General features: G+C 40.1%; 5 protein-coding genes across 9 annotated transcripts in view; 4 read left to right on the top strand and 1 right to left on the bottom strand.

Annotated features, from left to right (window-relative positions):
- zbtb8os (zinc finger and BTB domain containing 8 opposite strand) overlaps nucleotides 1-2,089 on the top strand; it is a 3,207-nt gene extending 1,118 nt beyond the window's left edge. Inside the window, exons 5-7 of the mRNA XM_032500674.1 lie at nucleotides 458-510; nucleotides 1,310-1,346; nucleotides 1,439-2,089. Of these exons, the coding sequence (XP_032356565.1) occupies nucleotides 458-510; nucleotides 1,310-1,346; nucleotides 1,439-1,525 (177 nt within the window). The 3' untranslated portion in view covers nucleotides 1,526-2,089. The remainder of the gene's footprint in view (nucleotides 1-457; nucleotides 511-1,309; nucleotides 1,347-1,438) is intronic.
- Nucleotides 2,090-4,683: 2,594 nt separating this feature from the next.
- On the top strand, nucleotides 4,684-10,116 carry khdrbs1a (KH domain containing, RNA binding, signal transduction associated 1a). 2 transcript variants are annotated; one of them, XR_004326947.1, is made up of 11 exons: nucleotides 4,684-5,048; nucleotides 5,612-5,739; nucleotides 6,285-6,401; nucleotides 6,503-6,649; nucleotides 6,791-6,918; nucleotides 7,090-7,357; nucleotides 7,433-7,509; nucleotides 7,588-7,649; nucleotides 7,762-7,937; nucleotides 9,708-9,767; nucleotides 9,850-10,116. XR_004326947.1 is itself a non-coding variant. In XM_032500529.1 (9 exons), the coding sequence occupies exons 1-9, from the start codon at nucleotides 4,907-4,909 to the stop codon at nucleotides 7,872-7,874; spliced, it is 1,182 nt and encodes a 393-aa protein (XP_032356420.1). In that variant the 5' UTR covers nucleotides 4,684-4,906; the 3' UTR covers nucleotides 7,875-9,006. The 2 variants fall into 2 exon arrangements, 1 of the variants encoding a protein (XP_032356420.1); XM_032500529.1 differs by lacking the exons at nucleotides 9,708-9,767; nucleotides 9,850-10,116 and having other exon boundaries at nucleotides 7,762-9,006.
- A 698-nt stretch (nucleotides 10,117-10,814) lies between these two features.
- tmem39b (transmembrane protein 39B) lies at nucleotides 10,815-14,419 on the top strand. The gene is made up of 9 exons (XM_032501016.1): nucleotides 10,815-11,005; nucleotides 11,673-11,874; nucleotides 12,031-12,250; nucleotides 12,449-12,532; nucleotides 12,803-12,957; nucleotides 13,073-13,406; nucleotides 13,491-13,678; nucleotides 13,774-13,894; nucleotides 14,053-14,419. Exons 2-9 carry the CDS (start codon nucleotides 11,744-11,746, stop codon nucleotides 14,284-14,286), a joined length of 1,467 nt encoding a protein of 488 aa, XP_032356907.1. The 5' UTR covers nucleotides 10,815-11,005; nucleotides 11,673-11,743; the 3' UTR covers nucleotides 14,287-14,419.
- Nucleotides 14,420-15,097: 678 nt separating this feature from the next.
- Nucleotides 15,098-21,716, top strand: ccdc28b (coiled-coil domain containing 28B). 2 transcript variants are annotated; one of them, XM_032500288.1, is made up of 7 exons: nucleotides 15,282-15,354; nucleotides 16,736-16,884; nucleotides 16,919-17,161; nucleotides 17,631-17,800; nucleotides 18,043-18,197; nucleotides 19,503-19,525; nucleotides 19,651-21,716. In XM_032500288.1, exons 3-7 carry the CDS (start codon nucleotides 16,926-16,928, stop codon nucleotides 19,703-19,705), a joined length of 639 nt encoding a protein of 212 aa, XP_032356179.1. In that variant the 5' UTR covers nucleotides 15,282-15,354; nucleotides 16,736-16,884; nucleotides 16,919-16,925; the 3' UTR covers nucleotides 19,706-21,716. The 2 variants fall into 2 exon arrangements, with proteins under 2 accessions (XP_032356178.1, XP_032356179.1); XM_032500287.1 differs by having other exon boundaries at nucleotides 15,098-15,354; nucleotides 16,733-17,161; nucleotides 19,651-20,963.
- togaram1 (TOG array regulator of axonemal microtubules 1) overlaps nucleotides 21,681-22,923 on the bottom strand; it is a 15,184-nt gene continuing 13,941 nt past the window's right edge. For all 3 annotated transcript variants that reach the window (XM_032500284.1, XM_032500285.1, XM_032500286.1), the window contains exon 23: nucleotides 21,681-22,914. In XM_032500284.1, coding sequence (XP_032356175.1) covers nucleotides 22,661-22,914 — 254 coding nt within the window. In that variant the 3' untranslated portion in view covers nucleotides 21,681-22,660. The remainder of the gene's footprint in view (nucleotides 22,915-22,923) is intronic.

Raw genomic sequence — 22,923 nt, 5'->3', positions numbered from 1 at the left:
AAAAAAATCCAGGGGATGTTTTGCTGGTTATGGCAGCAAAAACAGCCCTGGTTTTATTTGGACCCTGGTTTGCCTCTGTCCACTTGTCCACATGGATGTCGCATGGGTGTAGATTAGAAACTCAACATAGATAAGACAACGAGTGACTGCAGATCTGTGCTTTCCTTACAATGCTCTATATGCTAAAATAACCTCTAAACACCTTTAAAGCAATGAGAATTGTCAGATCTAGGAACTGCTGAAGGATCTGGAGCTGGTGCACCTACCCCATTTTGGAGAAATCATAACACATCACTACATCATAACATGGGCCACAGTTGCTTGTTAAAACACTGCTGTGAATAACTTACACAGCACATATTTTTTGTTTTTGTTTGATGGGCAGAAAGATCTTGTTTACTAATTGTTGTCCTTTGTTATTCTCCTGACACAATCATATCTTACATCTATCCACTAGGAGATCAAAGTTTTGCACATAGACAGAATGCACTTCAAGATCCGCTCCATTGGGTAAGTTGGGTGACCTCTTCACAATAATGTTTCACTCTTTAAAATTAGAATTTGAAAAGCATTTATTATCACAGTGAGTTACACTTCCGTGGAATTTGCCTTGGTATTTGGTGCATATATAAACAACATATTGAACGTTATAAAAAAATAAGCAATAAATACAGAAACAGAAACAAATGTATACAAAATAGCTGTTTAGCATAATAAAAGGAGACCAGCATTACTTCACAAGACTTAATGATGACAAAATATGTTTCTGCATTAACCACAGATGCTGTAGTGATGTGACAGTTATAGCTATATAAGTGCTCCTCTGACCTGGAAACCTGCAAACCATTCCAGTCCCCTGAACATGAACATACTGCTATAATACTGGTTGGAGTGTATTTGGAGTGGTTTTGTTTCTGGCTTTGATGCTTTGAGCTTTTTGCCTTGTGGAAACCTCATATGCTTGATGATAAAGCCTGGTTCCCCTTTGTATTTATGAGGCCTCAAAACAAGGAGGAGGCCTACTCGAGTGGTGAACGGATGGCGTATAAAGGTGCTTAGCGTGCACATAGTTAGGCAGTGGAGTCCGCCAAACAACGGTTTCAAATGAACAGATGGTTTAGAAGGGACTTGCACAGATTCTTAATCTTAGAGTACTGCAGCTGACCCCTCATTCCCAAACACACTGAACATCTTTTACTCCAGATTTGAAAACCTACCGCATGCCCCTACCCAAAGCCTGACCACATTCTTTCTGTAACACATTGGTTATGTTTTGTCTTCCTGCTCTTTTTTTTTTTTTTTTTAAAAGCTGGGGTGAAGAATTCTCTCTGGCAAAGCATCCACAGGTAAGACAGTGAAGCTTTGAAGATATCACTGTAGAATATCACTTTTTTCCCCCCGATTATTCTAAGTGTTATGTCCTGTCTTGTAAATCCAGGGGACTGAGGTGAAAGCCATCACATACTCTGCAATGCAGATCCATGATAATGAAAAACCAGAGATATTTGCCATCATTGATATCTGACAATACCTTCAGAGGCAGACCACTCTCCCGGTTCAATGAAACTGGAAATATCTATGTGGCCAATTGAAGTGGCCTTTTATCTAAAGCACTGCTTAATGACTTGTACAATCTGGCTTTCTGCTTGTGAGGTAAACTGAATACTAACAGAAGAATTTCTCAATGTCCTATGTACTGTGTGCACCACACAGTACAGTGGAAAGTAGATTGCATGATATAGCAAGTTATATGACACTGATATTGTAAAAATTGCATTATATCAGAAATCCCAAAACCATGGAAATAATAGTAATAACTCTTTATTTGAATGCACTTATTGAAAAGTAAAACTCTAGATGTGTTTTGGACGATGTATTCAGCTTTTAACTCATCAACCCAGTTTGAGTTGTAATGCTTTTGCTAATTCTTATTTATCACACATTTAAATTTAATTGTGTTGACGCCTTATTTTTTTTATCATTGTAAATAAATCAACAGATTTGTATTTTACTGCTATGGGATTGATTAACTACTTTGGTACTTTGAAATAATAAAATCTTGCTTTTGAATAAATCTTGCTTTTAAATATTGTGTTAGTGTTTGGTTATTCTAGAAGATAAAGCAGTAAAATGAGCTCCAAATGTAAAATTACTTAGCAAACAAACACACAAAAATAACCATAACTCCTGTACACACACTATCATTTAAATAAATGTAGACTACATAATGCATTATTTATAACCCTATGGTTGACACACAGACATCCAGTCAGGATATCATGTCCATATGTATGTGTCTCTTTAGGGCTAAAGCTAAAGATACAGGTCAGGACTTTATGATGTGTGTCTGCCTGTTCAAAGGATTGAAATGTGGGAATATGTCATTTTAAGGAAGAATGCTTCCAATAAGTCAACATCAAAGAATAGCAGGGGATTTTCTTTCGTAGTACACTGGCTCACTGCCAAAGTGCAACAACTAATTTCTTAATTGAAATGAATGAATATAGTGTACTGATTCTATGATCCTATAATCAACTTTCTGGCTAATGTATTCTAGTTGGACCTTGGTTTTTTTGGTGCTTTTAAGATATACAATACATATGTACTACTTATAGCCATATATTAGACCACATCCACAAGCCTAGCTGGAGTTCAAAAGGCACACAGAAGACAAGCGTGATTACAGTCCTATGCAGTGAGTGTGCATTTTCTCTGTGGTATATATTGTAATTTTATATTTATATTTCAAGTACAGTAACAAAACATTTTACTGCATAATGTAGAGATATGTTGAGTATGTGCAAAATATATAACCTTGAAACCTTGACTGATTGTGGAAAATGCAGAAACATAACATGGATGGTGAGAAGCGCAATTACATTTCAGAAAATGTTCTAACTGAAGTTAAAAATGTCTTCCTGGGCCAAAGGAATAGGACACAATAACTTCCATTCATTTTAATAAAATACGGGCAGTGGTTGAATAGGTTCATTGATTGGTAAGTTGAATGACACAAATAAAAAGATAACTATTATTTTTAATTAAATAATAGTTATCTTTTCATTTCTGTGAAATGTGAGATTTGCTTGCTTTTTGGGTTTCATGTTATTGTAAAAAATAAATAATTGGCTGTTCAGCTGAGCAAGTAGGCAATTTCAAGGAATCCCTTTGAGCTGTGTTAAGATATGAAGGGTATTTTTTCAGTATTTAGACCTAAATAACACACAATGGAATAATAATTTGATGATTGAAAAATTGATGGGAAAAAATATTTTTAGTTGCAGCCCATTTTGTAAAGAACCATGCCATTGTTTTAACTGACCCTATGCAAGGGACACTGCTAACTAATTGGAATAGTTTGTACGAAATCCCAACCTAACCCAGAATTATCAAAATATCCCTTACCTATGAAAACCATGATCAACTAGGGTGTAGATTTTCTTTGAAGAGAGAATGTTGGATGCATTACAATAAGTAGCCCTTCTTGCCTTTCCCTGTTGATGCACGGGCCAGAGACATGTTTAATACAGACAGTGTATAAACAAAGCTAGGCACAAAAATCAGGGTACCCCCAGGATCCTCCAACTTAAAGTCAAGGCTTTTTAAGACCCTTTTGAAATACCATTTCAAATGAAATTCATTGCCAACTTCATACCGAGTCCGACAGAAGCATAAGGGGAAAATGTCAAATCTGTATAACTTTTAAACCCTATAAAATAATGATGTACAAGAAGGCTACTTGAATTAAAAACATTTTATTTAAATTATCAATTATATTCTATACTATTTATAAAAAAAAAAGAAAGATATATTACACTGCATGGTGAGCACTTTTACTTTTGGATAATACTTTTGAATTCTTACTTAAGGAAGATGTTGAATGCAGGACTTGTAACTGACAAGTAATTTGTAACTACAACACTTTTTTTTCTAATTTAACTGCAATACATGATCTGAATAAGTCTTCTTCTTACCTCTGTAAATCCCCAACAACTGTCGTGCATGAATACCTGCAGCAGTGTTCACTGAGAACACACAGCCAAGTTCAGCGTTTACTTGCAGCTCTGCTACAGTAGCAGATAAGATCACCTTTACCTTTACCTGTCGGTCACATCGTCTCTAAACAGTCCGCTCACAGTGAAGTCCTGCACGGGTGTTAAAGACTTTTTCAGTGTTTTTAAGACCCCGTGGGCACCCTAAATATTGCCTATGATTTGTGAATGGCATACCTGTTAATATTTGGGGGAAACCCAATAAATGGACATGTAAATGGTACAAAGTCAGACATAAATGTTTGTCTGTAAGACAAATTACATACTAAATATTGCCTATGATATATGAATGGCATGCCTGTTAATATTTGGGGGGAACGCACTAAATGGACATGTAAATGGTACAAAGTCAGACATATATGTTTGTTTGTAAGACAAATTACATACTAAAATAAATGGAGCTGAAGGAAAAGTAAAATAAAATGAATTTAAAATGATATACTAAATAGTACGTAATTGGTTCTATTGATGAATGAATGATGAACGTAGGTACACTTTTCTTATTAACATGTCCCAGAGTCTGCATTAAAATAAAAATAAAAGCCTATCAAAAAAACAAAACACCGTGGACTCTTCCGGATGTCTTTACCTTGGTGTGCTCTGGCGATGACGTCATAGTCTCAGCCTGTGTTTCTTCCTCCCATCACACTGAAATGCAGCTGCGCCATTCCTCCTTTGTCCATTGAAGAGAACAAGGCGATCTGCAACGAAAAGACACCGGGGTCTTTGCAACTTTACCATTTCTTGCGCCACAGTCAGAAATAACGTCAGCTACTTAATTGCAGTTTAGTTTAAGGGGAAGCTAAAGAACACAGCAAGGTTTCATTCGTTATTCTGGCCGTGCTAGTACGGTTATGAGCAATTCTGAGTCCGCCATAGAGTCAAGCCCACAGAAGAAAATCAAAATGGAAGACACTAAATACCTGCCGGAGCTCCTGGCTGAAAAAGACAGCTTGGACTCGTCTTTCACGCACGCCATGAAACTTATTTCTGCAGGTAACGTTAATGTGATTGTTAGCTTATCGAGGCTAACACAGACCAGCTAACGGTACGGCACGAGGCCTAGTTTTTTTTTTTTTTATAGCGGCCGGTGCAGGCCTGAACAATGGTGTAGCTAATAAACACGTGGTTGTTAGCGATGTGGGCCAAACCCTCTTGTTAAAAATGCAACAGATTCACAAGGCAGCCAACTTATTCGAGGATGTATAACGTTTCATATATCTGTGTGAAATAATTCGTCTTGGTTAATCGCACGTTTAGATCATATTAAAGTTTCATGGTTAACGGAATAGCTTCAATTCACATCGGCTCATTTTTGCAAGGCCCTTTTGTTTATGGTTCATACAGTGCACAAATGCAATTAAAATAATGCCTACTGCACAAAATATTATGGTGGGTAAAAACAAAAGCTCATGCTTTTACTTAAAAGTAATCTGGACCTTAAAATTTCACTGGTTGGCAGGCCAATTTTTGGCAAATGCATATCTAGGTGTATCGCTAATCGGCCATTGCATCTGTGAATGCAGGATTTAAAAAAAAAAAAAATGTCTTGCCTGCAGAAATCGACAGGATTCAAAAAGGTGACACCAAGAAAGAGCCAGAGAAGGAAACGTATCTGGACCTGTTTGCTACCAAGAACCTTAAACTGAAAGAGCGGGTACTTATTCCTACAAAGCAGTACCCTCGGGTAAGTGTTTCCTTTCCTCTTTTTTTCTTAGTGTCTGCAGGGGGGGTTGGCCACCCTCGCAGATCAGTCAACTGAGGGTGCTATGTGTAGAGAATGAACCTAGTGGGACTTTAATTAAATTCCTTATTATTTCTGTGAGGTTTTTCTCTATGGGGTTAAATATGTAAAACGGTAGCCATTTCTCTCCCTGGATGCTGGGCCTTAAAACGTTTACAGACTTTGCAGAAGCCTGTGGTCAGGTCAGACTAATCCTATCTGATTGAAGCACCCATTTCCTCCATCTTTGCTGTCCCAGAATTAGTCAAGTCATGCGCCGGTGCCCCACTAAGCTTGTTTCTGCATGAATGCTTTTGCAAGTCTACAAATGCAGCTTGTGAAAAGGGGTCTACAGCAACTACTGTGGAGGCAAAGGGCATTGTGCTGGATTTGACTGCCATTACCTGATTTCATGTTGGAGCAGAATGTATGACCTGCCATCATATTAAGCTGCTTCTCTTTGGTTATGGTAGCACAACATAATACAATGCTGCAATTGCACCCAACAGGTCAACTTTGTTGGTAAGCTTTTGGGACCTCAAGGCAGCACAATCAAGAGGCTCCAGGAAGAGACGGGTGCAAAGATTTCCGTCCTGGGAAAAGGTTCTATGAGGGACAAGAATAAGGTATGTGTAGAGTTTTCCTTGCGGCACTGTTTAAGGGATATTACCTGGTATTTCTGATGTGTTGTATGTTAATTATAATTTGCATATCATATGTTCATCAGGAGGAAGAGCTGAGGAAAGGTGGTGAGGCCAAATATGCACACCTTGCCATGGAGCTACATGTCTTCATTGAGGTGATGGCACCCATACCAGAAGTCTATATGCGCATGGCGCATGCCATGGAGGAGGTCAAGAAGTTCCTTATCCCAGTATGTACCCAAAACAACCGCTTGCATCCCAGTTACAGAAACATTTTGTGTACAAACATTTGTATTCCAGATATGCAAGCAATTTTGTCTCTGCGACTCCCAGGGAATGTCATGTAATTGATGTTTTTGGCTCGTTCGTAGGAACCTGGTGAGCACGACCCATACATGGATCCTCATTTCCTGAATGGCTCCCAGGATGGTTCAGGCAGGGGGCGAGGTGGGCACCTAGGAAGGGGCAGAGGTGGACCACCAGGTGCTGGAGGACCAAGGTTGGTTCCTGATTCATAAATACTAACTTCTACCACAGTACATTGTAGCATCATCTGACAACACAGACAGCCTGTTTTTTATGCAGTGCTATTACTTTGTAGTCGCTTGTTGACTGGTTTCTAGTATACTTTCTATGGCTGATCACATTTTGACAACCTAACTTTCCACAGGGGACGAGGGATGCCTCGTGGGGCTCCCAGAGGAGCAATGCGTGGTGGCGGTCCACGGGGAGGATTAGGCCGGGGTAATGGTCCTAGAGGTGCACCATCTGGTAGGGGTGGGCCACCTTCTGCTCCTAATAGAGGAGGCTCGTCTTCCCGCTCTAGACCCCCTGCAGCAGGGGCTCAAAGGATGCTCCCCTCTGCAGCCATGTCTCACCAGCAACACCAGGGTCCTCCCTCAGCATCACAGCCAAAGTCTGATGGCTATGAGGACTATGTAAGTTGCTTATGTCCTCTTGCAGCAATGGTTGTAACTCACTTGACATTCTCTAACCATTGATTTTGTTTCTAGTCTCAATATGAAGAATCCTATGCAGAGCCTGCCTATGAGGGATATGAAAATTACTATAATCAGCAATCGGCACCTGCGTAAGTCAACTGTATCTGCCTGTTGAATCTGACTGTGAATTGGGGAGTACTGTATTAATACTTTTATACTGACTACAGGGATACTGAATATTATGATTATGGACATGGAGAGGCCCAGGAAACGGCATACGAGCCCTATGGTAAGATTATGAAATCTTCAATTTTTTTCAATGTCACTTGTGGAAGGCTGATTGAACCTCCTATCCATCTCTGATGTTTTTTTTCCCCTCTGTTTTCTTTTTGTCTTTGTAGCTCAAGATGATTGGGACAACTCATGGTCCAACTCCGGGGCTGGAGGCAAGGCCCCCGGCGCGGCCAGGCAGTCAAAGGGATCGTATAGAGAGCATCCATATGGACGATACTGAACGGCTACTGGTAGAGAGTTGCTGTGGCAACTGTCTCCGATTGTAACTCACTTTTTTTCAAAAGTAATTTCCCTTTCGTTTGTTCCCTTTTTTATGGTTTACTTTTGTTTTTTAAACTCGGTAGAGACGTTTTGTTTGTATCATAGTGCCAGAGGAGAAACATTAAGACAAGGTTTTTCGTTGTTGACCTGTTTCCATTTAATGTTTTCAGTTGCGTAGTTGGCAGGTCCCAGTGACATAAACCTAACAAAGGAACAAGAGTAACATTTTAGTGATATATGATGGTTATTATTATTATTTCGGTTAATTGTTCCTGAACTAAATGTGATGTGGCAATAAATTCTTCTCACGTAGGCTGCATTTTAAAAGTCCTTCATGACTGGACAACAATTATTCATAAGACCTCAATGTAACTTCACTATAACTAGAATTAGATTTAGTTGCAAACTCAAACACAGCCATGAGCCGTTTTGATTAAAAAAAAAACTAAGTCTTATCAAATATTTGTTTATACTACAAAACAAATCTAGTCTTGTGTGAAGTTATAGAATCTCCTAAAATACTATTGAACTCAATTTGACAAAGAAAAGTGCTTCTATTTTTGCCACAGTTACAATTGGTATATATGATTTGTCCAACTATTACTTGCAAAATCAACGCTGATGATCGACTAATTCTTGTAAAGCTTGAAGGATTAACAATCCTTACAGTGTGTGAGGAAGGTTGCAGCCAACTCAATATTTTGTACATAACCTTAGGACAACTGTGTATGCTTTAAGCCGTGCCGTCTCAAAAATGCATAATGCTTGTGTACCTTTGGCTAAATAGGATACTAAATATATCCCAAAATGTTTTTCTGCAGTGCGTGTTTCAATAAAGTTTCTAGTTTCTTTTTAATCAATCTAAACATGGTATTTTGCCTTTGTTGTACCAAAGGAACGCCTTCAGTTTGTGAAAGTGGTCCTCAGTGGTTTCTCAACAACGCTGAATAAGCTGTATGTATACACGTCAGCCTGACAAAAAACAAATACTGTTTTGACAATGAACTTATCCTCTTCGTCTGTTTTCAAAACTTATCTAAATGACACTTGTAATGTCACCTTCAAAAAAAATAAAGCTCATCATTCCTTGAGGTAATGTACTGCCAAATACATGTTTGATTTGAGGATGATATAGTGCTTGAACATGTATTGTCATTAACCTTAGTTAGTGTTATCTATTCAAGCTCTCGAGAGCAATGTATCTTCGGCTGAATTTCAACAGTATTTCAAATCAAGCTTGCAGGGATCTTACTTGACTTTGATGCAAAGTCATGCTGGCTGGTTTTTATAAAAGAAAAAAATCGCAGAAGAGAGGATTCTAAAAGCCTAAAGATCGCCACAAGAAGGTAAAACTAACCCCAACACTCATTTGTTAGATTTTTGTTTTTCCTGTGTAAAACATCAAGTAATGCAAGTCATCCAAAACATATCCAAAACATTGAAGTACAAAATTATGCTATGTGTAGTTATTTCCGAGCAAAATAAGCCGTACAAAACAATCAGAAATGGTTGTGATGCAACTCTTGCTCAAATAAAGCCAATAATGGTCCATTCATTTCACTCGATACTTTGCAATTTCCATCTTAATGTCTATCCTAATTTCTATAGAATTTTAATGAAAATTAGTTTTTGCACTCAAAGCGTTAAAACAGCCCATTGGTGGACAAAAACCTCTTAGCTTGAGTTGCATGATACTATACTTTTAGCATAAAGTTAGTTTTGCATGTGTGTTATCCACTGTGCGTGTTGGCACTGGTGTGTCCCAAGATCTCATTTCTCTTTCTCTTCTTAGGTTGTCGGAAAACTGTAGGTGCAGTTGACACATTGAACTCCAGTTTACCAGGCTTTTAAGGTCAGTTCAAATGATTCTGCAAATAAGTGTTGGCTTTGATTTTTGCAGTCAAGATTATTCAAATTTATCTTTTCTTTAACAGGTCCATTCAAAGTCCCTGGAAAGAGTAGAGGCCTCGCAGTGTCTGGCTGCTTCTGTCAAGTACTAATCCCTCTAGGGATTTGTCTGGATTAAAGAACCGGGAGCTTTCTCCATCACTACTGAGAGAATGCTCTGCTCTACTGAAATATTGCTTTGGCAATGAACTTTTTACTTTTTAAGAGGATGTGCTGTGATCACTGGTCAAATGGAATTTTATCTTTTTTTTATTTTTATAATTGTCTAGATTAACAATATTTTTTATACTAGACATTTTAACTGCCTTTTTATGGGGGGCAAGGAAAACCTGAAAATAAAGTTTAAAAAAAAAAAAAAGGTAAATGGTGTTTCTGTTTCTACATGTGTTTGGGATAGTTCATTATATGTAGGACAATGTTACTTTTCCAATGATTTTAAAGGATGAATTAAAATACATGCATCCTGCTGTACAGTCATATCCTAGTTCAATCAACTTTTCTCTAGTGTGGACTTAATCTGTCACTTTTCACATGCAACTAGTGAGATTTACCAAAGACAAACTCCGCTAGACCATTTTTGACTACATCCCCACTTGAAGGCGCGTGACAGCAGCCTACATCTAACTAACCGATCCACAGATCCATGCAGTAATAGAGATAAAAGAGGTGTCCTTGTTTTGCACTACATACTTCGTCAGGAGGTTACCCATGCATACGCAGCAGGTGTAACCACTTCTGAATTTTTGCCGACATGTGAGCTCAGCTAACTGAGAAAAAGTAAGTAAATACACATAGGAAAAAAAAAAAAAAGAAACTGCACAATCAGTGCACAGTTGCACCAACCCAACTTTCTGATACACCCCATGCAGAATTGTATACATAAAGTCTACAATTGCAGCAGCCCCAACTAAATATAAAGGTGTGACGTTCAGTATCGTATCATTCAAAACCTGTTGGAATTTTGGCGGAATGTCCCTTTAACTGACTCTCCTCCCACAGGTCGTTAACATATCCGCGCCCCCATCCATCCAGCAGCTAGTTTCACATCAACAATGACTGTCTTCGCTGATTTCAATGGGAAACACGCCAATAGTTCAATAAATATTATGAGAATGTATTGCGTTTAGCTTGTTATCTATGCAACAGAGCAGCGTGTAACACAGACAACAGAGACTGCCACTGGTAAGCTTACGTCTTGTAGTCTAGCTTGTTTGGTTGGTTGGAAGCTAGCTAGCTAGCTAGCCAGAGATACTGTTAGCTTAGGCCTCAATCTTTGTATTTAATCGAGCATGGTCCTGGCAAACAGATCGGTGTCCACCGCTCATCGTACAGGTCCACGTTGTTTTCGTCCTCTGCCTCATGTCTCGAGCTGAAACGGCTCTCATGAGATAGCTAGCTGACCAAGGAAGAGAGCAAACTATGTTGCTACTCAGCTAGTTGTAGTGCAGCTTCCGCAAAACTTGCACCATAATCAAAAGATGCTATGCAGCTAGTGCAAACTTGTTCAACGATACCGTCAGTGGTTCGTGAGGTCTTTTTGGCTTTGCACGTGCTTTGATTGATCATAAAACCATAAACTTGGCAACACGTATGTATTCTATTTGTTATGACTCCTTGCACCACTCCTTTCATTTCATCTCAGTGACTAATCTAAAACAATATAAAACTATAACTTTATTTCTTAACTGTTAAATGCTGTGCCAGTAAATAATATCCTACGAGATACATATCACATACTGATTTAAATCATTTACACCCATTAGTCAATAAATATTAAGACATATTTGTTGGATGTTCTTGATCAGCCTTCTCTGTCAGTGTGTCTGACCGGTTCCCTTGTTGTAAACAGGTACAAATCTTGGCGAGAAATCATAAAACTAGACGCATAGCTGGGAGAAGTGAGCCCTGGGTGTGTCTGTGATGGCTGGTGGAAGGAGAGGGGCGAACCGTACCACATACTGCAGACCTCCACTGAGCAGTGAACCAGGCTCTGTCAGCAATGGCAACCACTCGGCCAGCTCCCCGGTCACAGGCGTGCGATCCCGTACAAGGTAAGCTCTGATCTACTGCTGCCAAGCACACTGTGAGAGACAAGAAATGGACATTGCAGCCTGAGAGTCTAATCCAAGCTTCAGTAGTGCACTATGTCTCGTACTCCAGCTGTCTCACATTATAATCCTAATAACAAGGCATGGTTTTGTCTGCAGGAATGGTTCGGGAACATGCATGTCCAGCCCCCCACTGGCCGCGCAGACGGTGGTTCCTCTGAAGCACTGTAAGATCCCGGAGTTATCTGTGGATCGCAACGTGCTGTTCGAGCTCCATCTTTTCTTCTGCCACCTCATCGCCCTCTTTGTCCATTACGTCAACATCTACAAGACTGTGTGGTGGTACCCCCCATCACACCCTCCCTCCCACACTTCACTGGTGCGTACTCAGTGGTCAGCTATTCGATGATCATCATGTTTTATTGTGGTTATCAAGCATTGTTTACTATATCTATTGTTTTTGAATTTCCATATTTTGCTGTTAGCTCGAATTGGTACTTCAAGGCTGTGCTTATTTATGTTGACAAAATAATTGTAGGTGGGAGCAATAATCCTGAATCAATGTTATTATTTGCAGAACTTTCATCTTATTGATTATAACATGCTGGTGTTCACAGTCATCATATTGGCAAGGAGGCTAATTGCAGCAATTGTAAAAGAGGTAAGAATTCTAGTTATGGCTTCTAGCTTTTTAGAATTAAGCTTTTGTCCCTTACGTGTTTCTGTACATTAAAATATGAAACAACATAAGTCATGTTACTTTGTATTTGATGCGAGGATCTAAAGTAAAGAATTTCAGCTTCTGCAGATACTATACTTTCTATGCTTTGTTTCTCTGTCACATCTATTGTGTTTCTGTGTTGAATAAAGGTGTGATGGCAAAATTGTATTAATGCATATGCCTATTCTGTCTCCCTCCTCTCTCCTCCAGGCATCACAGAGTGGGAAACTATCCTTCCCCCATTCGATATTTCTAGTGATGGCTCGGTTTGCTGTGCTAACGCTGACAGGCTGGAGCCTGTGCCGTTCCCTCATTTACCTCTTCAGAACCTACTCTGTCCTCAGCCTGCTCTTCCTCTGCTACCCGTTAGTATCCACAGGGAAAAGAAAGCAGGCTGTATTCACAGCATCTACACGCACTGCAGTGTTGATGCAGGGCTCACAGTATTGTAACAGTTAACCATAGTTGTTTTTTCTTCAGATTCGGGATGTATATTCCATTCTTCCGGCTGAGCTGTGACTTCCGGCGGGCAGGTCCACTTTCCCCCATTGCCAGCATCGGCTCCAAGGAGGTGGGCAGTATGGGCCGGGGCAGGGACTACTTGACTGTGCTGAAGGAGACGTGGAAGCAGCACACCAGCCAGCTGTATGGCGTCCAGGCCATGCCGACTCACGCCTGCTGCCTCTCCCCGGATCTCATCCGCAAGGAAGTGGAGTACCTGAAGATGGACTTCAACTGGAGGATGAAGGAGGTGCTTGTCAGCTCGATGCTCAGTGCCTACTATGTGGCCTTTGTACCCGTCTGGTTTGTCAAGGTAAGAAACCGTGTGAATTGTAGCTTTTCAACATGTAATATGACTTAACATTTCTAATTCAACCGCCTGTATATTTTCCCTCAGAGTACACAGTATGTGGACAAGCGTTGGTCTTGTGAGCTGTTCATCCTGGTGTCAGTCAGTACGTCAGTGATCCTCATGAGGCACTTGTTGCCACCTCGATACTGTGACCTGCTTCATAAAGCTGCAGCTCACCTGGGCTGCTGGCAGAAAGTAGACCCCTCGCTCTGCTCCAATGTTCTTCAGCACATGTATGTAGTGCTAGTGGTTTATTACAAGGCTTCAGATCCATTTGGACTAATTGGATTCACATCCTAATTTCACTCTGCGGTTTCTCGTTGCACAGATGGACGGAAGAGTACATGTGGCCACAGGGAGTCCTGGTTAAACATAATAAGAATGTCTACAAGGCCATGGGTCACTACAATGTTGCAATTCCATCAGATGTGTCCCATTACCGCTTCTATGTGAGTATTCTGAAATGAACAGGTCCTGTATAACAACACTAGATGCCAGAGATTACTGGAACTGCCTGTTTTGTAAAATATTTGCGGCATTTTAAAAACTCAGCAATTTGCGTATACCTTATCTGATGACTGCACCCTGTCTCTTTTCCTCCCCTTAGTTCTTTTTCAACAAGCCTTTACGAATATTGAACATACTCATCATCCTGGAAGGTGCCATGATATTCTACCAGCTCTACTCACTGATATGTTCAGAAAAGTGGCATCAGACGATATCACTGGCTCTGATTCTTTTCAGCAACTACTACGCCTTCTTCAAGCTTCTCAGAGACAGAATAGTCCTAGGAAAGGCATATTCGTACTCAAACAGCCTGTCAGACCAGAAAGTCAGTTAGACTTGAGTTATTATCACTTAAGAACAACACAAACATGCCAGAGAGCTCTGTATTTTTTCTATAAACTGCATTTTGTGTCACGTTTTTGTTCTGATCTGCCATAATAAAATAAATATTTTTGTATTACTTTGAAGGTTTGCTTTAGTTTTATTTGGTTCTAAAACCACAAAAGGTCTGTTTAAAAAAATTATTGAGATTTTCCCATCTATTTAGGATTGATATGGATCAAAGAAAAGCTGTATGGATTTTAATCTTTTCTAGCACTATAACTAACTTAACTTAATGTAAGTAGCTTGAGTTTTGCTCTTAAAGAAATGCAGGTACTCAAATTAAGTCCACAGATGGAGTTGGATTGGTGATATTCAAACACCAAAATTCAAATTTGAACATTCATTAATGTTGCAGTTGGCTACTGAAACATTAGTTATACCTACACATTAATGCTTCACTAATCATAATCAGTGATTCATCCATATATTCATTCTAAAATGCATTACTTCCACCCCTGTTCTTCCACCACTGGCTTATGTTTTTTTGAAAATCCCCCTTAAAGCCACTAATCGAGGTGGTGGAGTGATTGTCACATTTCAAGATGTCAGAGAATGTCGACTGTTAATAAAAGATGGAGAACATTGGCGTCACCATGTGGCCTGTCTCTGGTAGCATCATATTATTGCATTGTGATATCAAACCTTCCATGCTGTAATAGAAGGCCATATGCACCATCAGCTGATCAGTGTACAGCAGTACCCAGCATGCTGTGTGCACCTGTGACAAAGTAAACAGTGACAACCAGCTGGGGTTAACTGTCTATGCAATTACCTGGCACACACAGCGGGGCGGACTGGCCCTTTAAGACGGATAAAGACAACAGCCCCGCACGAGCTGAGCGCATCGATTGATGCCGCGCTTTACATCAGTGTTGGCACCAGGGCCGCACGAAGAATGCACCACCATTGCGCTATAAAGGTTAATTTATATTAAGTGTACGTAAACGTTTTTAAATGGCGGGAGGAGAAATGTGACTTTGTGCTCAGCCGGTTCGCTCTGTGGTGCGTAATTGATTCGGTAAGTCGTAACGTTTTTGTCTTTCGCTCGTTGACGATCTGCTTACGCGTCTTCTCTCACAGTGAATTGAACTATATGGTGTAGAAAACAGCTGTCTCCATATCGTTCTCAAAGCAGATTTTCTATAGGGTTAATATAATCTAAATTAAGAAGGATTTCAGCGTATAAAGTTGCCATTGTGTATTACTGTAGTGGCCATCTTTGGATTCTACATTAAACGGAGGCTGACGCAGTGTCAAGGAGATAACGGCTACAGTGATTTCACCCCATTGTAATGGGATAAAGGGTTCTTTAGTCCCAGTGACGAGACCACAATGACGTTAATGCACTGACTTGGTCTTTTGATACAACCACTCTACTGCAAGAGTTTGAAGGTACTAATATCACTAATATATGTGAACAACAAACAAGAGGCAAATGCAGTCCAATACATGTCTTGTAATTCAACTTTTTTTTAAATTTATGAGTAAAATATTTGGATTTATTGCAGGCCATTCTATTTAATAAGGTCACATCATACTGTAAGGTGCCTTTTCAGGTCACTCATCTCAACTGTGTAAAGAGATGGGTTAAACTCCACTATCCTACCATAGGGAAGTCTCAATAATAATGCAGTATATTGATTTTCTCCTTCCAGCATGTGTCTGAAAGCTGTGTACATTAAGTCCATTTGTATAATGTATAGTACTGTACCATTATACAGTATGGTCCTAATTGGGACTCATGCTACCTGTCTCTGCATTTTAATTGTTCATGTAGTAAAAGATCAAAACAAAGCCTACTGCAGTGTAGCTTGGTTGGATTGCTTGATTATTTGTCTAGCTGGTTGGTTGGAAAGTGTTTTCAAAACCGTTAGTTCACACATAATCTCTAAGGTCTATTCACTCACTGCAGCTGCTCTAAAAATCGCTTTCTATATTACTGTTTCACTCCCTCTTTTTAAACGAGGGAAGCATCATGAATAAAACAATGCTTTCATTTCAAACTTTAATCTAATGCAAACCCACTGAGCCAGGTAGGTTAGTGGTATGCTGACTGACCGATTTGTCTGTGACAGATATATTGTTGTGATAACCTGTGTGAATGCGGTTTAATAATTTAACTAATGAAAGCATTTTTTTAAAATACCTTTTATTTGGCGCCATTTTGCTTACTCATTCTACCATATTATCATTGACTATTGTTTGCCTGTATTTCTTGTGTGCTTACTTGTTTGTGTTTTTTGTTTTTTTGCTGTTATTGAATAAATGCTGCTGCTGTGACATCAAAATTTCCCCGTCGTGGGATGAGTAAAGTATAATCTAATCTAATCTAATCTAATCACAAAATGCTTTTTTTGTGTGTTTGTGTGTGTGTGTGTGTGTGTGCGTGCGCGCAGAGGGGGAGAATCTGGAGCTGCAGCACTCATTTTAGCACAGTCAAAATCCTCCAGAGAGTCCCCAGGGAGGGGAAGGCTGCTGCTTTTGAACTTCCTCCCTGTGTTGCTTCAGGGAGTCCTGTACACCAGCCAAGCAGTGTCCCCACCTCCATCTTACCCCAGAGAGGTGCGCTCAAGAAAAATAAAAAAAATAATGGAAGACAAACGCAAGAAGCGGAGCCCGAAGGTGTCTCTTCCCCAGCCCCCTCCTCCCCCCATCAACCCCCGCAAACTCACCGTCCTGCCTGCCAGCAAAAGTGCCACCTTCTCTCTTGGCCTGCCACAGCCCCCCTCCCCCAAGAACAGAGGCAAGTGCAAGAGATCTATCGGAGCGCCAGGACAGCCCAAAGAGGTGTTTACAGTCGTCGTACCTCCACCAAAGAACACCAGGTTTGTGTCTTACATAGGAAAATTCTCCAGAAAACACCAACTACCTCAAAGGTTATTTGCATTGTTTTGTCCTATCATCTTATTTATTTTCAAATACCTTAACTGGCTTCATTTAATAATGTCATTATCACATACAGTGTGCAGTATCTTCACCACAACTACACCTAAATACTTTATATAGTATAGTAGAAAGAGTGTATTTCAGAATTAGACACACTAGACTTACCACCAAATTCAAAGTAGTGAAGGGGCCAAGTGGAGGGGTCTCCTCTCTCTTTTATCCAGGGCGCTGAGGTGTGCTCACTCAGCAATCACCAACCTGGAAAGGAGAGGGAGGAGGCGCACACACACAACACACAGCAAAAATACAAATACCTATGAGGCGATTCAAGTTTGGACTGTCTTTTTAAAAAATGTCAACAAGTGCAACAACAGATTGCATATGATCGTGATGTTTGTTTTTCCTCAGGCCCCACAAGGAGAAGCCCAGGGCCCCACAGCCTGCAGGGCCCAGTAAAGTAGTCCAGTCTTCCCCCCTGCAGCACTCCTTTCTCACAGATGTCTCAGATGTGAGAGAGATGGAGGGAGGCCTCCTCAATCTTCTCAACGACTTCCACTCAGGCAAACTACAGGCTTTTGGTAAGATAACCTCGATTTAGAGAGGCCTCCAAGGGAATATTGTGTTACGTGCTGCAAATAAAGCCAGCTGAAAAGGGACTTTGTTACACAAAGAAGACTGAAATCAAATAGCTGTCGTGCTATTTGTACACATCTGGTGCCATGGAAATATTTATGACTTGCTGTAATCCTCCTGCAATGAGATTACACATTTTGCCCTTAGAAAAGTCACACCTGTCTGGTTCAACTCATCTGTTTTCTAGGTAAGGTGTGCTCCTTTGAGCAACTGGAGCATGTGCGTGAGATGCAGGAGAAGTTGGCACGACTGCACTTTAGCCTCGACAGCCACGTGGAGGAACTATCAGAGGACCAGAGGAAGTGTGCCTCCGACCACAACCTGGAGCACCTGCTCTGTAACGTAAGCACCAACCACAGCAGCCAAAGGTTGTGCTCATCTGTGTTGTTCTTCAGTAAAAAAGAGATGGATGGGCCAATGTGTAGAGGTTAGCTCCTCGGTTCTGCGGCTGCGGGTTCGGCTCCGACCTGCTGCCCTTTAATGCGTGTTGTTCCCCCTTTCTCTCTCCCCTATGTCTTCAGCTGTCTTGTTAAATAAAGGCCTAAAAATGCCCCAAAAATATATTGTTTTTACATTTCACCTTTTGTTTGCCAAAAGTGCCCTCTAGTTTAGTTGGATAACACTGTGGGAGTTAAGTACTTATGCAGACATTTTAAGTAATAATTACAATAAAACCCTCTATTAGGTTGATTCTTTTTTTTTGTTTTTGATTAATAAACATCAGCAAACCTCTTATGTTGAACTCTAGGTCCAATTTCTTAATGCACTTTGATGAATGGTCAGCCATTAATGAACATCAGGGAATTTTACAGCTGAGACTTTACAACTCTCCCCAAAGTCAAACTATTAATTTACCCTTTAAACCAATACAATATAAAACAAGGAGAGAATCAAATGTTTAGGTCATGGGAGCACTCCAGTTTAGTTAGGAACTGCCCACAACGTGTCTATTTCTATTTAAGGAATATTTCATCAGGGGAATAGTGAAACACTGCAAAGGGCTTTCATGTTTGTTCTTTCCAAGTGCCCCAAGGATCAAGACAGTAAGGCATTTCTCCCATGTGTGCAGTGTAAAGGAGTCAAGCCCGAGACACAGTATATGTATACTATACGTGTGTATTTAGCTGTGAGCCTTCTAATGAAGCAGATATGCCTGTCTAAGACGAGATTAGTCATATAGAAGTATTTAAATGTTAAATATTACCCAGCACAAACAGTGATGTGCAGTCCAAGAATGCCTTGAGTTTCTATTGTTAGCATGTTGCGCGGCTCCTAGTTACCGACACCTGTGGCTGGTTATTCTCACTCAGGGGAAGTTGCAGTGCTGTGTGAGGGAGGTGAGAAAAAAAGCCTTGAGCTCATGTTACAGAGACTGCTGCCAGGAATACTTGCTAGCTGTAGCAGCGGTGGGTAATTGTGTCTCAGAGCAGATGGGCTGTGAAGTGACTTTCCTTTGTGTGGATAAGAAGGGAAGTTGACTAGGTTGCTTTTGTAAACAAGGTAGTCAGATGATTGGAGTTTAATTCAAATACTGACCCGACTGATACCGGCTGTTATGTAATATCATCCGTTATTAGTACCCTGTACTACATTATCATGTTCTATTTTCAGTACACCTCTCACCCTTTTGTTCATTTGTTCCTACAGCTGGAGGAGCTCAGCACCTCAATGTATCCTTTCCTAATTGAATGGCTGTTTTATTTATGTGAATCACCCAGCACTCCGCAGACATTGGATTTATATAGTTTTCAGATCAAACTCCGTCTGTGTGAATTCTTAACGTGTCCGCGTTCAGACAAAAGCTCCACTTGGCTGAGAACCAGGACCTGCCCAAGACATCTGGTCCCTGACAAAGCGAGGTGTGGAGGATGGCGACCAAACACTCATCTTCTCCCAACATCTAACCAGACCAGGTTGCCATGGTATTGATCCAGCTGCCTTAGTAACAGAATGGAAAAGATCTAGAGGAGGAGGAGGAGCTATTTTTCCATTTGGTCATTGTAGCAGAGGGAACATAGTGACTCAAAGCAGCAGCCAGAGCATTAAATGAACACTAAAAACCATAAAGCCCTCATTCATGGCACAAGAAATGATCAGAAGGTTTAGATAAAATATGTTGTGTCTAAGTTATCAGCATGTTCTTGGTATCAACTAACTTGGCTCCAGTTACTAGTTACATCATTGGCCACAAATAATTAAATCCAGGTGTAATCTTTGGTTCTCTATTTGTGTTTTCAATTTTCATCACAAAAAGCCAATTTCATGACAGTTTAAGAAGTTGTGCTGATTTCAAAGTATGCCTTGTCTATTGCATCGTTTCCGAAGGTATGTGTATCTGTTAGCAAATTTGGGCCATACTTAAGTAGCAAACATGTTTAGCCCTTGTCGACAACACCACTGTGGTTAGCTTAGAATTCTAAAGGGGAGTTTACACTTTTGCTATTATTGTGAATAAGCATTTTTCTAGCTTTGCTTTTGAAGTTTAAAACTGGAAAGCAGACTGGATGTAGTTAAAGTTGGGTGAATCTTTTGATATAACTGCATTTGATGTGAGAAGTTACAAAATGTATGTTTGATGAACTTACAAGTACAATGGTTAGTTTTTGCCAATGTGCAGTCCAGCTACTGTATTTGTTGACACTGATGGGATAGATTGTGACAGTGCTTTATCAGGGTTGCCTTTAGGCTTTGTTTTTGTGGATGATGGCTGGCCCAGTAGCAGCATCCCTCCCAGCACAAGCTAGTCAACCTAACTACTGAAATGCTGTAAAATCACCTACTGTAACATGGAGGTCACAGGGAGTCTGATACGACAAGACCTTCACTTGTCTCTCGTGATACTGTGCTGGACAGCCCGTTTTCAGAGTAATACAGCTGGCATAAATCTGTACAGTACAACTTAAAAGTGGCAGCTACTTTTATAGTTTAAACATTTAGGAGGTAAGATTCTGATGCGCATTGTATTTAATTCCAAACTTGGCAGCGGACCTTTGCCATAATATTTTATCCCTGACAAGCAAGTTGATAATGTGATTATGTTTTTCAATCTGAAACTTCAAAGCATGTCGAATCATTGGTGCATTTGGTTATTAAAAATGTAATACGAGACTTTTTTTATACTGCTTTCTAAGCCTACCTCTTTTCTAAGGGCATGGTCCAGATAGCCTCTAAAGTCACATATTACATTTCTAATTCTGATACCACATCAGAGATCCTCTTCAGTCAGCAATTTTCTGTTATTTTACATATTAAGAGCATTACATCTAAAATGGGCACGGTCAAAACAACATAAAACCTGTTCAGTGTGTATTCAGTTCCTAGTCATTAATTAAAGTAAATTATGTAACTTAAAAGGCATAGAATGTGTGTTTCTTGGATAAAATGTAACTTAAAGGTGCTCTAAGCGATGTCACACGTTTTTTTTAGGCTACAACATTTTTTGTCACATCCAGCAAACATGTCCTCACTATCCGCGAGAACAGACTGTAAAAAAAAACGCGGACTCTGTAGACAGCCCAGGCTCTACAAACGGCAACAAAAACAATCAGTGCTAACCTGCACCACGAAACACACAAACCGTGGTCCAGCGTTGCAGTCAATAACCGACAAGGAGTTTGGGGTGGGGGTTTGTGTACCGAAGGGAGGGGGAGGAGGCGGGATGAGGAGAGAGGAACGAGTTTAATCTCGTTTTGTTTGAAAATACCTCAAACATCAACAAGAAGTGCCGTCACCCAACATTGCTTAGAGCACCTTTAACAAATGTGGTCAAAGCCCGTCAAAATCCTTTTTCCAATACAATTAACATTTGAATGAAGCACCTGGAAGTTGGTTTTACAGAAATAAAACACTTTATTTATATATCAATCTGTCTTTGCTCTTGTTCACAAACAACTTCAATATAATTTAACAATAGATGCGTTAAAAGGCTATTTGAAGACTGGCACTATACTGAGACAGAATCAGATCCGGGCCTTTACAAACTCCTTTTCCTTTCACACTGTCCCCGTCCAGAAGAATTGGTTCCAACCAAACCTTGATCTCGGCATCAGTGTACTTAAGTATATATACATATATACTTGACAAAAATATAAACAATTTTGATCCTGCCAGTCAATTTTGGTCATGCAAAAAAAGACAGACGGTACCAACTTAGCACATCATTAACAGGACTTTTAAACCATTACACAATAGATAACTTATAAACTGTACCATTATACAGCATACGATAACAGATTAAGCTAATACTGTGCAAATACACATTTGAGCTGTACAAAAGTATTTTTTTCTATTATGGTTAATCTCAATTCACATTAGATCAACAATTTAAGACGTCTTGAAAATATCACATATTTTGATGAAACAGCAAAAATATAGACTTTTCAGGTCCCTGTCTTCTTCCCTGTCTTTTTTGTGCATTTCAATCTTACATTCTGCAATAGTGTCTCTGATTTGTCTACAGTACATGTTTAGACTATGGGAAAAAAAGCAATGACAACCATAGGCTGATCAAATGTAAAACTCATTAAGTCTATCATGATAATGAGCTACCTTTTCAAAGTGCAAAGAGAGCAGGTTGAGTATGTGTAAGACCTGATGTCAGTATGTTACAATTGTCCATGCTTCTGTCCCAGAGGAAATCTCACTGAGATAAGATTAAGAGCTCCTACTTTTTAAAGGACTTTCTCTTTATTGATATAAAAGTGCAGGCACTGTTAGAAATGTAGAACATCTCTGTCTTCAAGTAAGGTCAGTGTTAATGTTCTTCTCTTCCAACATTAGGTTGTGTTCTGATTCTGTTTTATCTTTTAGGATACGGTCCTCAGGACCTCATTTAAACCTTTATGGACATTGGCAGACTGGGAAGCAGCACACTCAGTCAGATTGGGCCCCATCTGGACGTACAGGGCTTGGCACAGGTTGGCAGTAGCACCCCTCACGCTGCCACCCCGGCCATGGATGGTACCACTGTGAGTAGAGGTGCCCAGGAGGTGCCAAAGCAAGGGAAGCACTTTCTGCTCCACCATCTGGGGCTTGCGAGGGTAGAGCTCTGTCACAAGATCTGGGGAAA

Source organism: Etheostoma spectabile, chromosome 20 (genome assembly GCF_008692095.1).
Source record: "Etheostoma spectabile isolate EspeVRDwgs_2016 chromosome 20, UIUC_Espe_1.0, whole genome shotgun sequence".
NCBI lineage: Eukaryota > Metazoa > Chordata > Actinopteri > Perciformes > Percidae > Etheostoma > Etheostoma spectabile.
Note: the sequence above shows the minus strand (reverse complement) of the source record. Positions and strands in the feature narration are given on the sequence as shown.

Coding starts and splice junctions, on each gene's coding strand:
- khdrbs1a (XM_032500529.1), top strand. CDS start 4,907: ATGAGCAATTCTGAGTCCGCCATAGAGTCAAGCCCACAGAAGAAAATC. Junction 5,049..5,611: donor CATGAAACTTATTTCTGCAG/GTAACGTTAATG, acceptor TCTTGCCTGCAG/AAATCGACAGGATTCAAAAA. Junction 7,510..7,587: donor AATCAGCAATCGGCACCTGC/GTAAGTCAACTG, acceptor TACTGACTACAG/GGATACTGAATATTATGATT.
- tmem39b (XM_032501016.1), top strand. CDS start 11,744: ATGGCTGGTGGAAGGAGAGGGGCGAACCGTACCACATACTGCAGACCT. Junction 11,875..12,030: donor GGCGTGCGATCCCGTACAAG/GTAAGCTCTGAT, acceptor TTTTGTCTGCAG/GAATGGTTCGGGAACATGCA. Junction 12,533..12,802: donor TTGCAGCAATTGTAAAAGAG/GTAAGAATTCTA, acceptor TCTCTCCTCCAG/GCATCACAGAGTGGGAAACT.
- ccdc28b (XM_032500288.1), top strand. CDS start 16,926: ATGGAAGACAAACGCAAGAAGCGGAGCCCGAAGGTGTCTCTTCCCCAG. Junction 17,162..17,630: donor CCTCCACCAAAGAACACCAG/GTTTGTGTCTTA, acceptor GTTTTTCCTCAG/GCCCCACAAGGAGAAGCCCA. Junction 17,801..18,042: donor AGGCAAACTACAGGCTTTTG/GTAAGATAACCT, acceptor TCTGTTTTCTAG/GTAAGGTGTGCTCCTTTGAG.